The sequence below is a fragment of the Callospermophilus lateralis genome, chromosome 4 (genome assembly GCF_048772815.1).
Source record: "Callospermophilus lateralis isolate mCalLat2 chromosome 4, mCalLat2.hap1, whole genome shotgun sequence".
NCBI lineage: Eukaryota > Metazoa > Chordata > Mammalia > Rodentia > Sciuridae > Callospermophilus > Callospermophilus lateralis.
In genome coordinates this window covers 58,439,482-58,453,991 of record NC_135308.1, presented here as the reverse complement: position 1 = coordinate 58,453,991, position 14,510 = coordinate 58,439,482, and the positions used below count along the sequence as shown (strand labels likewise).

The window sequence follows — 14,510 nt, the reverse complement described above, 5'->3', positions numbered from 1 at the left end:
GCATTATGTCCCTACTATAGGATATGAGTATTGAAGAATCATAGTTAAAATGAATCCTTACAATTCAGAGGGATTGTAATGATCATCTAGATCATTGATTTTCCATTTGTGTCCTTGGAGAATTCTAAATTTCTATTGAATTGCAAAAAGGATTGCCATCACTTTTACCTGAATACTTTTTTTCTACAATATTCTTGAATATGAGACTTTGATTTAAGCTTTCATTGTAAGCAGGATTTTGTTGCAAAAATAGTTGAAACCACTGATCTAATTTAATCTTTCTCTGCATAGAGATATTCTTGTCAGAGTATGCTTGGCCCGTGGCTCTCCAGACTTGAATCTTTCCAACAAGAAAACCTAACTCTTTGACAAAATACCCTATCTATTTCTCACTGTTCAAAAAGTTCTTCCTTATAATCTCACCCAAAACATGCCTTCTTTTTCCTGTAAGGTTTAGTTCTACCGTAGGTCCTTTTTCTGTAAGACTTATCAACCCCAAGTGATTGCTTTTCTGGATGATAGTCATGAAATATATTTAACTAGCTACTCATGCTTCATTCATAATTGCTTGCCAGTGGAACCTTGTTTCTTTAATAGAATCCTCTCTCTTGTTAAAATCTCTAGTCCCTATTGAAGTCTGATCACAGTCATTTAAAGTCCTGCATTTAATGATATTTCTCAATAAGTGTCACTCTAAAAAAATAGTTCAGTATTCTAGAAGTGATCCAGCCAGTGATCAGTGTATTGACCTTGAATCAAATTTTATTTATGCTCTGTTTTAATATTAATGTGGTTCACGAGTGCATAAGTTTCTTTTTTCTTCCTCTTTCTTATTTGAAAAATATTTTTTTAAATAAATGACTTACTGTTAAATATATTGCTACTTGAAAAAAAAATTTTGCTCTGTATATTGTAGCCAGTTCATCTCTTTCCCCTTTCATATTTCTACCACTTCTACCCACTGCTTTCTTTTTTCTGGTACCACGGATGCTTAACCTCTGAGCAACATTTCCAGCTATTTTTTGTTTTTATTTTTTATTAGAGATAGGGTCTCACTGAGTTGCTTAGGGCCTCTCTAAGTTGCTGAGGCTGGGTTTGAACTCAAAATCCTCCTACCTTAGCCTTCTGAGTCACTGGGATTACAGACATGTGCCACCATGCCTGGATCACTGATTTTTGAATCTGAATGTATCTGTTTTGCGATTAAATTGAATCTTGACATTCTGCCCTAGAACTCCTGAAATGATTCTCTACCAAAATTATTCCATGGCTACCTGTGATGATGCCTTTAAACATTCACATTACACATTTGCATAAAAACTACAGAGAAGTACTGTTTTTTTAAAAGCCCCTTTAGCTTTCTTTAATGCAGTATCTATTTGAGCAGAAAAAAAAGTCTTTTTCTTTTTTTCTTGTTCCCTTTCTTTCAAGCATAGCATTTGATTATATTACTTGGGGTGGTATTCCAGGAAGCACTGCCCAGGCCTATTAGGAGAATTTTTATTTTAGAGCTATCTTTTTAAGATTATGTTAAGTATAAATTTGATTACCATGATCCTTTAGTTTAATCCAGTTCGATAGTTAAATTGCACCAGGGTCAAGAAGAAGGTTTTTACATACAAATTTAAGATTGTTCTTAGATTTATATAAATGGAAAGAAGGGCTGTTCTTGGTTTTTGTGGATTCTTTGGATGCTTTTGTAATAATCTTATCTCAGAATTTTGGGACTTAACAAGAAAAGTAACCATCTTCTTATTTTAGTAATTTACTCTTTCTCTGGTGTTGAAGATTAGGGTGTTATTTCCCACTCTAATAGTCTTCTGGCTTTATCTATTATTGTTAATGGTTTTAAACATTTAGCCCTTTTTTCCTCTTTATCTTTCAAAGAATCCTGTCATGAAGGAAAATTGTCCTGAATGAGCCAAGTGTATGAAAAGCTGATAATCCATTAAAAAACTTTATATTTGAATACTCTAAAACCAGGCTTGGAAGAGTTCAGAACCTCTCACAGTGATATACTAATATGTTGTATTTTGAGTATTAAATTTTTATTGTCGGGACACTTGCCATAAAAACAGCCTATTTTGGTTTAGAGGGATATACTTTAGGGAAACTTTACTATTTGTAAGCTCTCTGATTAATGTGTGAATATTCTTAAATGGCCATTGGTAGTTCGATTACATAGATAAACAAGGGTGCTATTGTATTAGATCCACTTTTTTGCCAGCTTTTTTCTATGGACCATTCTTTCTGAAAATAATAACATTAAGTATTAATATTAAACATTATTATTAACATTAAAGGTGTTTTATGTGAGTGAAAAGGATCCCATGGTCAAATAATTTGGGAGAAATGAAATAATGTATCCTATTTTTAGACTGTCAGATATACAATATAATAATATACTAACACACATTAGTATATTAAAGGCTCTAAGAAACCCTGTAGAATTGAGAAAAAGGGGAAAAAAAGCTTGTTTTTCTTTAATATTTTTCCAATTTTTTGAGTATAGAACTTTTTGTTTTGTTTATTTATTTATCCTCAAATTTGCCTGTTGACTTCCTTGTGAATCATGACTAGTGAGTGTAGTTTTTCAGTCAACATGTTGGTTCAATCCATTGCTGTCATTGGTCTGGACCACTAAGACAGTCTCAGCCTCTTAACATTGAATCTTCTCTTCCTGTCACCTACATGAGGAATTTTAGGTCCTGAGGAGTGCATAAGTAGGAATAGCCAAATATTTTCTTCCTTTATTCACACATTCATCCAATAATGTTTGAGGACATCCCAAAGACAAAGCAAGGATGTATGCTCTGAGAATACCAATACATTTAAGTTACCACTGCCCCCTCTGACTTTTATGTACTAGGTATATAGATAAGACCTACTGAAAGAACTGTTTATGATGATGATGATGATGATGATGATGATGATGATGATGATTAAAGACTAAGAGAGGTGCTTAGGCTGTCAGAATCTAGAGGGGAGTAGCTCTAGATGCATAATCATGAAAGACTTGATGACAGTTGGTACTGGAGATAGTCCTTCTAGGTCAACTAAGAGTTTGATGGGTAAAAATGCAGGGCCCCCATTGCAGGAGGAAGAAAGGACCCAACCCAAAGCACTGAGATGGAATACCATAAGGCTTACATGTGGATCTTTGGGCAATTCAATTTGATAAGCTGGAGAAGAGGAGGAATTAAATTTGGAATAATTGAGTATACCTGGTTAATAATTAACTGTGTGTCTACAAGACCAGAAAAAAATTACTAAACAATTAGCAGAATAAAAAAAAAATCAACCAGAAAGATTGCTGTCTGTCCTTTCTCCCTCCTTTTCTCCTTATTGTCTTCCTTTCAACAGCCCAGGAAGTCACAGTTACCTGGCCAGAGCATAGAAAGATGCTTGAGATGCTTTGAAAAGGCTTTTGTAAACTCTGAGCCAATCCTAGTAGTTCTGAATTTTTATGTCCTTAAATTGCAGTCTATGTGCAACGGTAAAACAGAAAAAAGGAAATCACAGTGCTGTCCATGTTCAAAATGGTGAATATTGATTTTAATATTCAGACTTTTATAAAAGTATGTGCTATGCATGAATATTTATTCCAGCATTAAGAAACATTCATGTGGTACTATGCTTCTAGCTATGATAATCTTAAGGAAAGACAGATTCCCTTTCTTTTGGAAATGAGAAATCCTCTTCATTCAAAATTAACATTATTCCTGATGTTACTCTACTGAGAAGCACAGAGCATTTTTACCTATTCTAGTGTTCCTTAAATGTCTGACCTTACCAGACTTGTAAGAAATGATTTTACACTTCTCTCTCTTCCCTTGTGGCTGGTGACATTTAGATGCAGGAAGGAATGAAAATTTATCAATTGAACTCTAACATCTAAGGCATAATGTGGTAGTAGTAGAGGTAGAGGAATAAAAAGAAAAAATAGAAAGGCCTCCTTTAAAATACTGGTCCATGTGATAAGATTATATCCGTGGTATAACTTAAATGTGATTTATCTCACTTTTACTCTGGGTAAATCATGCAATCAAATCGATGTAAGTTGTGTTTTAACATGATATGTGAAGGGTGGGGAGAAGGAGTTTGTAAACTCTGAAACTACAGATATATATATTTTAGTATTTACTAAATTTCTGTGCTATATACTTATACCACTTTGGTCCTGATCTTGTAGGAAGTCAGAACTTCGAATTAACAAAGCATCACTGGCTGATTCTGGAGAATATATGTGCAAAGTGATCAGCAAATTAGGAAATGACAGTGCCTCTGCCAATATCACCATTGTTGACTCAAATGGTAAGAGATACCTGCTGTATTTTGTCTCCCAATGTATAAGAGGAGTAATCAAGATATGTGGTAAGACTTATGGTAAAGTGGTGGGTTAAATCTCATTGTGAACAAAGAGAAAAGTTGGAAAGAAAATCAATATTCAGGCATCTTGTGGCTTCCTTCCTAAAGCTCTTCACTTCATGAAATGATATGGACTTACATAGATTTTTTTAAAGGTTTTTGAATAGGTTATGAATTGTGGAGAGACTTATGTTGTTAAGAGAAGGAGATTGTACTGTCCCATTTAAGCTGTTTAGAAAGGGCAGCCCAGTCTTTGGATTTATCAGATACACAAATACACACAGAAAGAAGATATGCATATTATATATGTATACGTAGATGTATATGACATGCCTATATTGTCTGTATAACTCTGTGTATATACATGTTTACATGTATGTATACACACATAGACATACACAGTCCTGGGAATTTTTATGTTCCTTTATATATTTTCTTAAGTGATTACTTTTGGCTTTAGGTAGTATCAAGTTAAGCAGCAAGTTAGGCCTATTAATTTTTTAGGGCCTATTAATTTTGAAAGTAGGAAAATCTTAGAGGTAGTGAATTTCCTACTATGTACAGGCTTCTCATTCAACTTTCTTCAAAACAGTGCCAGGGGATATTTGTTAAAGAAATGAAAGACTTAGAGGTAGAAAGATCCACCTGCCCTCTGACAACTTCTCTGAGTTGTGTAGGAAAGTAAAAGATCCATAGCTAGTGTCTCTCTATTTCATTAAACCCCCAATACTCCACAATTCAATAGAGATATCTGTAGGAGCTATTGGTGACCTAGAAATGCTCATTTAAATCTCTTGGAATAATCAAATGTTATTTTTTAATTATGGCAGTTAATTATTGCCCCTATAAGTTCTTGTCAACTTTGTAAAGCCAAGCCTAATTGCATTACTTCTTGGTAGAAGATGGGGAAGAATGTTCTTTGCAAGGACATGGTCTCTTAAAGTGATAAGGTAAAAAAACCAGGTCAGCACAGGAAAAGTAAATAACTTCTGGTTAACTCCATAGGGTCCTGATGTAGTTTCTGTCACTTCATCCATCCGTGATGTAATAGGATAGGGAGAAGGGAGTGAGATAAAAATATGGAACAGGGTTGGGAAAATCCAGGTTAATGTTTTGTTCTCTGTGGACTTCCCAATGAACTGTTCTGTAGCAGTGTAATCAAAGTTTGTTATTTTCATTGTAAATGTACTCCCTCCACAGAGAGTAAAGAACCATGAAAAGAACCCATTACTATTTTTAGGAGTAGTGCTTATGGTAGTTAAATTGTAACAGCCATTTAAACTTTATATGAACATATATAAAATTGTTTTACTTTTTTAACTAATGCATAGCATTTTGCTAGTATTAATTTACCCCACGTGGATTTTATATGATGCTATATGAAACTAATTTAAAAATCAATTCCAGTGCATTATTCTTTTTGGGAGAGGGTACCAGGGATTGAACTCAGGAGTACTTGACCACTGAGCCACATCCCCAGCCCTATGTTGTATTTTTATATAGTGATAGGGTCTAACTAAGTTGCTTAGCACCTCCCTTTTGCTGAGGCTGTCTTTGAACTTGTGATCCTCCTGCCTCAGCCTCCTGAACCACTGGGATCATAGGCATGCACCACTGTGCCCAGCCAGTGCATCATTCTTTACTTCTCATATGCCATATTTTGAAGCTTGTCCTCAGTTTGATACTTGCTTGATTCAGTAATAAATGCTATTGGATTATTATTTTTGACCTTTGGATTAGATTTGTGTAACTATGCAAACTATGCAGTTCCAGAAAATAAAATAAAACTATAGTTAGTATCATAGTCTCACTAAGTATTTGCGTAGTGATTATTTCATGGTTTCTGATTTAAAGGATTAAGCAATGAATTATTTACCAGTATGTTATTCCCGGCCAAAGCCTGTAGAGTTTTTTAAAATTAATTTTTGTGTACTAAATGTTTGATAATATGACTTTTTACTATTCTCACATAGCACAGACATCCAGTTCATTTTTGTATATTAACTCTTTCAGGCCTTGGTTTAGTGCTCAAACTTGAATATGTAATTTCCACAAATTATAATAGATAAATGAAAGAAGTGGTTTTTTTTCATTTAAAAATTTTTTGAAAAAAGTGTTTTTGATAATGAATCTTTTTTTATAACCAGACAAGAATTAAGAGAAATTCATAAAATTTGTAAGCAAATTATTTTCAGACAAACAACTAAAGTTCTTTCAGGAATATTTTCTATTGATTTTCAAACATCTGAATGAGGGGAGTGAAGAATCTTGATGACAGTGCACTGTGGTCTTATTGGCATGTGAGGAATAGATCATCCTTATCCAACCCTCTCATTGTATTTAAAAAGACATGGGAGATTTAGAATAGAAAACAGAATTATTTAGAATCACAAATATATTTAATAACAAAATGAGACACGAACCCAGGTTTCTTCAATTCCTTGTATACTGAAGTTCACTCTATATCTGAATGTACATGTGCAAATATTTAAGCAGATTCTTTTACTTGTGAAGAACAGAACTGAAGAAATGGGATGAGTCAGAGATTCTATGGGGAAGAAATGGAACTTCATACAAACTGGAACTCAGTGAGATGGAATTGTACCTGTGGCATCTCTGAGAGCCTCTACCTTAAAAGTACCTCAGATTTCCCTTGACTTATAACTGCTCCTGATTTCAGTATGCTTTCTAAAAATTCAAAACTTTGACCTGCTGATGATCCCACATGGCCATATTCTCCTCGGCTCTATTTAAGGCTTCCTTTAACTCCTACTGTATGATGGCTTTCTGGGTTCCCCAATCAAATTCTCCTTAACAAGGAACTGATTATCAGGGTTTATCATATTTTACTTTACTAGAAGACTGAGAGAACTTGCAAATCATTTCCCCCTGGTTAGATATCTACTTCTGCTCACCAAGGAAGGGAGAAGACAGAAATGTGGCTGCTCAGAAATGCCCTACCTTCAGAGGATGGGTGGTAAAGCAGGCTGCCCAACAAGATCTGTGTCTTAACAGGCACCAAGATTGATAAGGACTGATTATTGTATGTGTTGGTAGATACCTATACCCCAGGGGCTTAGGTATAGTGTAACTGTAATTGAAAGATTTAAGTACCAGGATCCTGCATCCTCCTTCACTGCTATCTGTGATTTTACTATATTCAATTCATGGCTGATTGTTAAAGGCGTCTCAGCTAGGTTTTGAGTCACTGGTGCTCAGATGCACAACTTTTGTGTCAGCATATCCCCATATCTCTAGGACTCTGAGAAAAATTTGAAGAAAGAAATATAATTTTACTTTGTGTTCTGTACTCACCTATAACATATTTCTTCCAAGAGTACATGTCTATGATTAGACGATTTCTATACAGGTCGCTTTGATGAATGATCCTGGTATGTTGCTACTCTCTGATAATTATGCTCATACCTTCATATACAAAGGATTGCTTTTAATTTACTTAAATTTTCACATAGTACCTTTTTTAGACTAAAATATTTCAAATTACTTTTGAAGCATGATTCTAAGAGAGATGGGTGGGGTGTGGGGAGATACTCATGAGAAGATCTTTGCTTTCTTCCCCAAGGAGTAAGCTATTTGGCACTCTGTTTAATCCAAGTAAGACAACTACAATAGTTATTAGAATAAAATTAGTTGAGATCATAAAGATTTTCTGCACTGAAAGTTATTGTTGAGATCTACTTTGATTAACAAATGGGTGTAAATGAAATGATAAAAAATTTAAGAAAGTCCATGTAAATTTTTATGCACTTGAGTAACAGAGACCAGTATTTTCAAGCATTGAGAAAAGTACACAGAGTCAATCAATTGCTAAGAAACAATTTAGAAATTTATGTTTTCTGCCTTTTTCAATGCCTTTTAACTTCCATTTGGAATTGGAAAACAGAATTTGCCATTGTAGACCTATAAACCTAAGCAAAATGCCAATTACTTTGAGGATTATTTTTTTTTAATGGAAATGAGGACAACCACCCCATTCACAATATCCTCAAAAAAAATAAAATACTTGGGAATCAACCTAACAAAAGAGGTGAAAGACTTATACAATGAAAACTACAGAACCCTAAAGAGAGAAATAGAAGAAGATCTTAGAAGATGGAAAAATATACCCTGTTCATGGATAGGTAGAACTAACATCATCAAAATGGCGATATTACCAAAAGTTCTCTATAGGTTTAATGCAATGCCAATCAAAATCCCAATGGCATTTCTTGTAGAAATAGAGAAAGCAATCATGAAATTCATATGGAAAAATAAAAGACCCAGAATAGCTAAGCAGGAAGTGTGAATCAGGCGGTATAGCTATACCAGACTTCAAACTATACTACAGAGCAATAGTAACAAAAACAGCATGGTACTGGTACCAAAACAGGCGGGTGGACCAATGGTACAGAATAGAGGACACAGAAACCAATCCACAAAACTACAACTATCTTATATTCGATAAAGGGGCTAAAAGCATGCAATGGAAGAAGGATAGCATCTTCAACAAATGGTGTTGGGAAAACTGAAAATCCATATGCAACAAAATGAAACTGAATCCCTTTCTCTCGCCATGCACAAAAGTTAACTCAAAGTGGATCAAGGAACTTGATATCAAATCAGAGACATGGCGTCTGATAGAAGAAAAAGTTGGCTATGATCTACATACTGTGGGGTCGGGCTCCAAATTCCTCAATAGGACACCCATAGCACAACAGTTAATAACTAGAATCAAGAAATGGGACTTACTCAAACTAAAAAGTTTTTTCTCAGCAAAAGAAACAATAAGAGAGGTAAATAGGGAGCCTACGTCCTGGGAACAAATCTTTACTCCTCACACTTCAGACAGAGCCCTAATTTCCAGAATATACAAAGAACTAAAAAAATTAGACAATGAGATAACAAATAACCCAATCAACAAATGGGCCAAGGACCTGAACAGAAATTTCTCAGAGGAGGACATACAATCAATCAACAAGTATATGAAAAAATGCTCACCATCTCTAGCAGTCAGAGAAATGCAAATCAAAACCACCCTAAGATACCATCTCACTCCAGTAAGATTGGCAGCCATTAGGAAGTCAAACAACAACAAGTGCTGGCGAGGATGTGGGGAAAAGGGTACTCTTGTACATTGCTGGTGGGACTGCAAATTGGTGCGGCCAATTTGGAAAGCAGTATGGAGATTTCTTGGAAAGCTCGGAATGGAACCACCATTTGATCCAGCTATTCCCCTACTCGGTCTATTCCCTAAAGACCTAAAAAGAGCACACTATAGGGACACTGCTACATCCATGTTCATAGCAGCACAATTCACAATAGCAAGACTGTGGAACCAACCTAGATGCCCTTCAATAGACGAATGGATAAAAAAAATGTGGCATTTATACACAATGGAGTATTACTCTGCATTAAGAAATGACAAAATCATAGAATTTGGAGGGAAATGGATGGCATTAGAGCAGATTATGCTAAGTGAAGCTAGCCAATCCCTTAAAAAAATGCCAAATGTCTTCTTTGATATAAGGAGAGTAACTAAGAACAGAGTAGGGATGAAGAGCATGAGAAGAAGATTAACATTAAACAGGGATGAGAGGTGGGAGGAAAGGGAGAGAGAAGGGAAATTGCATGTAAATGGAAGGAGATCCTCAGGGGTATACAAAATTACATACAAGAGGAAGTGAGGGGAAAGGAGGAAAAATATAAGGGGGAGAAATGAATTACAGTAGAGGGGGTAGAGAGAGAAGAGGGGAGGGGAGGGGGGAGGGGGGATAGTAGAGGATAGGAAAGGCAGCAGAATACAACAGACACCAGAATGGCAATATGTAAATCAATGGTTGTGCAACTGATGTGATTCTGCAATCTGTATATGGGGTAAAAATGGGAGCTCATATCCCACTTGAATCAAAGTGTGAAATATGATATATCAAGAACTATGTAATGTTTTGAACAACCTACAATAAAAATTAATTTAAAAAAAAGAGAGAGAGTGAGAGAGGAGAGAGAATTTTTTTTTAAATATTTATTTTTTAGTTATCGGCGGACACAACATCTTTGTTTGTATGTGGTGCTGAGGATCGAACCCGGGCCGCACGCATGCCAGGAGAGCGCGCTACCGCTTGAGCCACATCCCCGGCCCTTTGAGGATTATTTAACATTGAATTTTTATGTAAAGAAGGATCTCATATGTAGCAGTCGTTATCTGATGAATTACAAGTATATTCCTCTCATAAATTCATATTTGGCAATTGAGAATGCCACATACAGTATTTCACAGCTCATATACTATATATTCATTTTTATCTGTACTTTATCTAGCTTGGTCTTTCTATAGGAAACCTTCATTTAGCAATTAATTCTTAGCTAACAAGCTCTATGAAAACTCCTGGGTATTAGAATAGGGAAGAGAATAATAGACTTAACTGGTTTTCAAATTAATTAAGTAATGCTCTCTTTTCAAAGATTAACACAGGAGAATATACAACTACTCAATCATCTCTTATGTTTTCCTTTTTAATCAGGAGAAAAATAATTTTAGTGAGATTCAGGATCCCACAGGAGCAATTTGAGCTTCTGGCAATAAAATAGCTCTTTTACTTGAGAAGAATAGAAAAACATTATTTTTATAAAGTTTGATTAAATTATCGATTGGTGCCTTACAGATTTGGCTCATGCAGGTAATAGGTTTGGCCCCCTCAATTGACAATGTTTTTAGAAATGCCATGCTATTAGTGAACAATCTAAGTTGTGCTGAAAAACACATAATACGTTTTTATAATGTGTATAGCAGTCTCCACATGTGTTATATCATTTTGGATGCCTGTGGAAGCTAATAAGCAAGGGTAATGTGAATAAGATAGGGTAGATGGTGTATAGTGTCCATCATGTTTCTATACTATTATTAATTCTGAAAGTTCTCAGTTACTTTAGAGTAAACACTCATTATAAGCAAGAATTCAAATGCTCAAAAGATGTGCTTGAAGTCATATTTACTAGTACTAATAAATAAATGTGCCTACTTTGTTAATCTTTAAAAAGAGTCACTGTATCAAATATTTGTATGAATAATTGGTTTATAATTTTAGAAAACAAAGAGACACACAAGTGAATGTTGAAACAAATACAGACACATCATGTATGTTTGCATACGTGTGTGTGTGTGTTGGTAAATAGTTATGTTTAGTATATTATGCTTATGGTGAAATCTCAGACAAATCATGCATTTATAATAATTAAAAAAATTCCTTCCCAGACACTGCAACAGTTCCTTGAGAACAGATCCACTTTATTTAAAAAACTAAAATATTACAAATATACTAATGTTCCTTGTGTTTCCTTGTCTACTTGGTATAAGTTGCTCAGTATTATTCAGTTCCTGATGATCCTGAATCCTCATTAATTTACTCTAATGAAGGGGGTGTCCTTTAGTAAATTAACAAATTTAATATACCAAATTACTATTGGGAAGCATATTGCTTAAATAATCATCAGGGAAATTTCAAGTCTTAAAATTTTTTAGAATTCCATAAATATAGTATGAAATTATTTTCAAATTTATATTATAAATTATTTATTATAATTATTTTAAAATTATAACAGATGATGGTTTTATAAATTTATGAATTTTGCCCATAGCACACACAAAGTGCTTGCTCAGTGGTTTTAATAAAAAGATTAAGGATTCTTATTGGCAAATTTCTTTTTCAAATGAAGACTTTCATTTAGAAGTACATGTTAATTTCTAAGCTGTATTCCCCCTAAGATAAATTTAGAAAGTTTTCATTTGAGACCATAATCACTAAAGATATTTTTGAGGTCTCTGGGATAAATGTCTAATTTTAGGAAGGGAGGTTATTTTAAGTTGTCTCTGTGTACATGCATTATTATAGTAGCCTCCTGTTCTGGTATTTTTTATGCAGCATTCAATTAAAAAAGGAAATGTATGGTTAACCTTTCCTCTACTCTGAGGTTTTTTTTTTTTTTTTTTTTTTTTTTTGCCAGTGATAGAAAAACTTTTTTTTTCTTCTCCCTTGGAAGGTCACAGTAGACAACTAATTATTTTGTGAAAAATTAAAAAAATCAATTTGAGGGGAGTCTTGATATCTGAGTTGGAGCTTGGGATTTAGAGTTTGCTCATCCCTTGTTGTGTGTCTTGAGTTCCCTACATCAATCTGGTTGTCATGCCCTTGATACAATCTGAAGGGCAGAATGAGGAGGCTTCTCTCTTAATGGGGGCCCGTTGTTTGGAAACATGGAGCTTCTTCTAGGTATTGCTAAAGAGGATATATACTGTGAAGCTTAAATAAAAGTTTCTTATTACATTTTCTCCAAGAAGAGCAATTTCATTATCTACAGCCCAACTCAAGAGAGATAACTTGTGGCTGCTTCAGAAACCAGTATCCATATTATCAGCTCAAAATATTCTGTTTAATGCCTACTTCTTGAGAAAGTCCCAAGGATGTAGTACATACTTGCATATGAATTATTTTCACTTTGTACCATTTTTAGTGGATTTAAGAACTGATGTATACATCTTTGATATCTTGATGACAGTATTACTCTTTGGATGGTTTGTCCTCTTAATCCTTGATAAAGGAGGCCCATCCTCACTTAATTTGCACCAGTAAGACACATTTGGTCTCACTAAAGGTGCATTTCTGGTCTTATTCATAATTAACCTGATATTTAAGCATCCCTTCTGAATCTCATGTGACTTTCTCTTTCCTTTCAATTCTGCAAAAACTTTTGTCCCTAGAGAATTTCATCTGTTGAAGAAATATTGACATTTACATCAATTTCTCTTTCTCACTAGAGAAGTCTAGGCCTAGAAACCCTAAATACTCATATCTAGATTTAAAGATGATTATACTGACAATAAACTTATCTAACTCCATAATTAACAGTGCATTAATTCAGACCTAACTGATAGCATGAATGACCTCCTTAGGATTTTCAGCCGGATCTAGTCATTTTTGTATAGTAGTAGTCCTTTTTAGAAGGACTGAACACAGAATTAGATGATGTAGCCACCTTTTGTCCCATCACAAAAACAGAAAGAAAACAAGTTCAATGTCTTGAACAAGACGACCACAAATCTCCGGATAATAGTGTGTCCTGAGTATGCAGGTTCTTCCTTCAATTCTTTTAAGTGGGTGCTGCCTGCTTCCTCTATATCCTGCTCCAGGTAGTCTTAAAATTGTCAATTTTAACTAGAGCTCCCTGCTGGAACTTGACTTTTTTCACCAATGCCAACTAGAAGCATTGCTTGTTCTTATTTTTGAACAAAAGTATAATTTTTCAAAGATCTATAACATAAAAATTCTGATAACACAGCTTTGACTTTCTTGGCTTCCCTGTTGCTACTTTGCTTTCTGAGAACTCACTGCCTCTTTGGCCTATGTTCTTCCTCACTGACCCCAGAAGGGTAGTGAATTCTTCCTAATTATTCTAGTGTTTTCAGTCTCATGCTTTTGGCCCAAGAAGGAAGACTTGTTCATTTAGATTGTCTGTTTTTTCATTTCTCACTCTCTGTAAGGCTGAAGTGAGGACTTTCTTGACCCCTTTGCAATACCTCCTTCCTTGATACTTATTTGCAGTATGAAGGCAGGCTGTGGTCCTGGCTCCCAGCCTCCTGATTGTACATCGTAATATCCTATCACCTTTTCTTTTTTGCAGAGATCATCACTGGCATGCCAGCCTCAACTGAAAGAACATATGTGTCTTCAGGTAAGGAGAATAAGCCTGGCAAGCTTTACTAACAAGAATGACAGACCTAACTGCTGGCTGTTCCTTCTACTAATCAGAACCCCTTCTGCATCCAAATTTCAGCTGTTTTCTCTTATTTTCTCTTATCAGCTGTTTTCTCAATGTCTTTCTCAGTCCCACTCTACATTCTTGGATTTTACTTAAGAGATAATTCTTACTGTATGTCTGAACTTTGGATCTGTTCACACACAAGAGAAAAGAATCAATATCTAGATGATACTTAGTGACATCAAGATTACAAGCTCAGTTGGTGTAGGTTTATAGATGCTGCTCTCGGTTCCCTGTGCTCTTTCACCCATTAGAGTTATTTCTAGATAATGTGTCAGTATGTGACCTTGTGATTCTAATTACCAGTGTGATTCACAAAATCAACAAAC

At 34.8% G+C, this 14,510-nt stretch overlaps 1 protein-coding gene across 1 annotated transcript in view; it reads left to right on the top strand.

Annotated features, from left to right (window-relative positions):
* Positions 1-14,510, top strand: part of Nrg1 (neuregulin 1) — a 997,054-nt gene that overhangs the window by 838,386 nt on the left and 144,158 nt on the right. Inside the window, exon 3 of the mRNA XM_076852513.1 lies at positions 4,193-4,314. Within this exon, the coding sequence (XP_076708628.1) occupies positions 4,193-4,314 (122 nt within the window). The remainder of the gene's footprint in view (positions 1-4,192; positions 4,315-14,510) is intronic.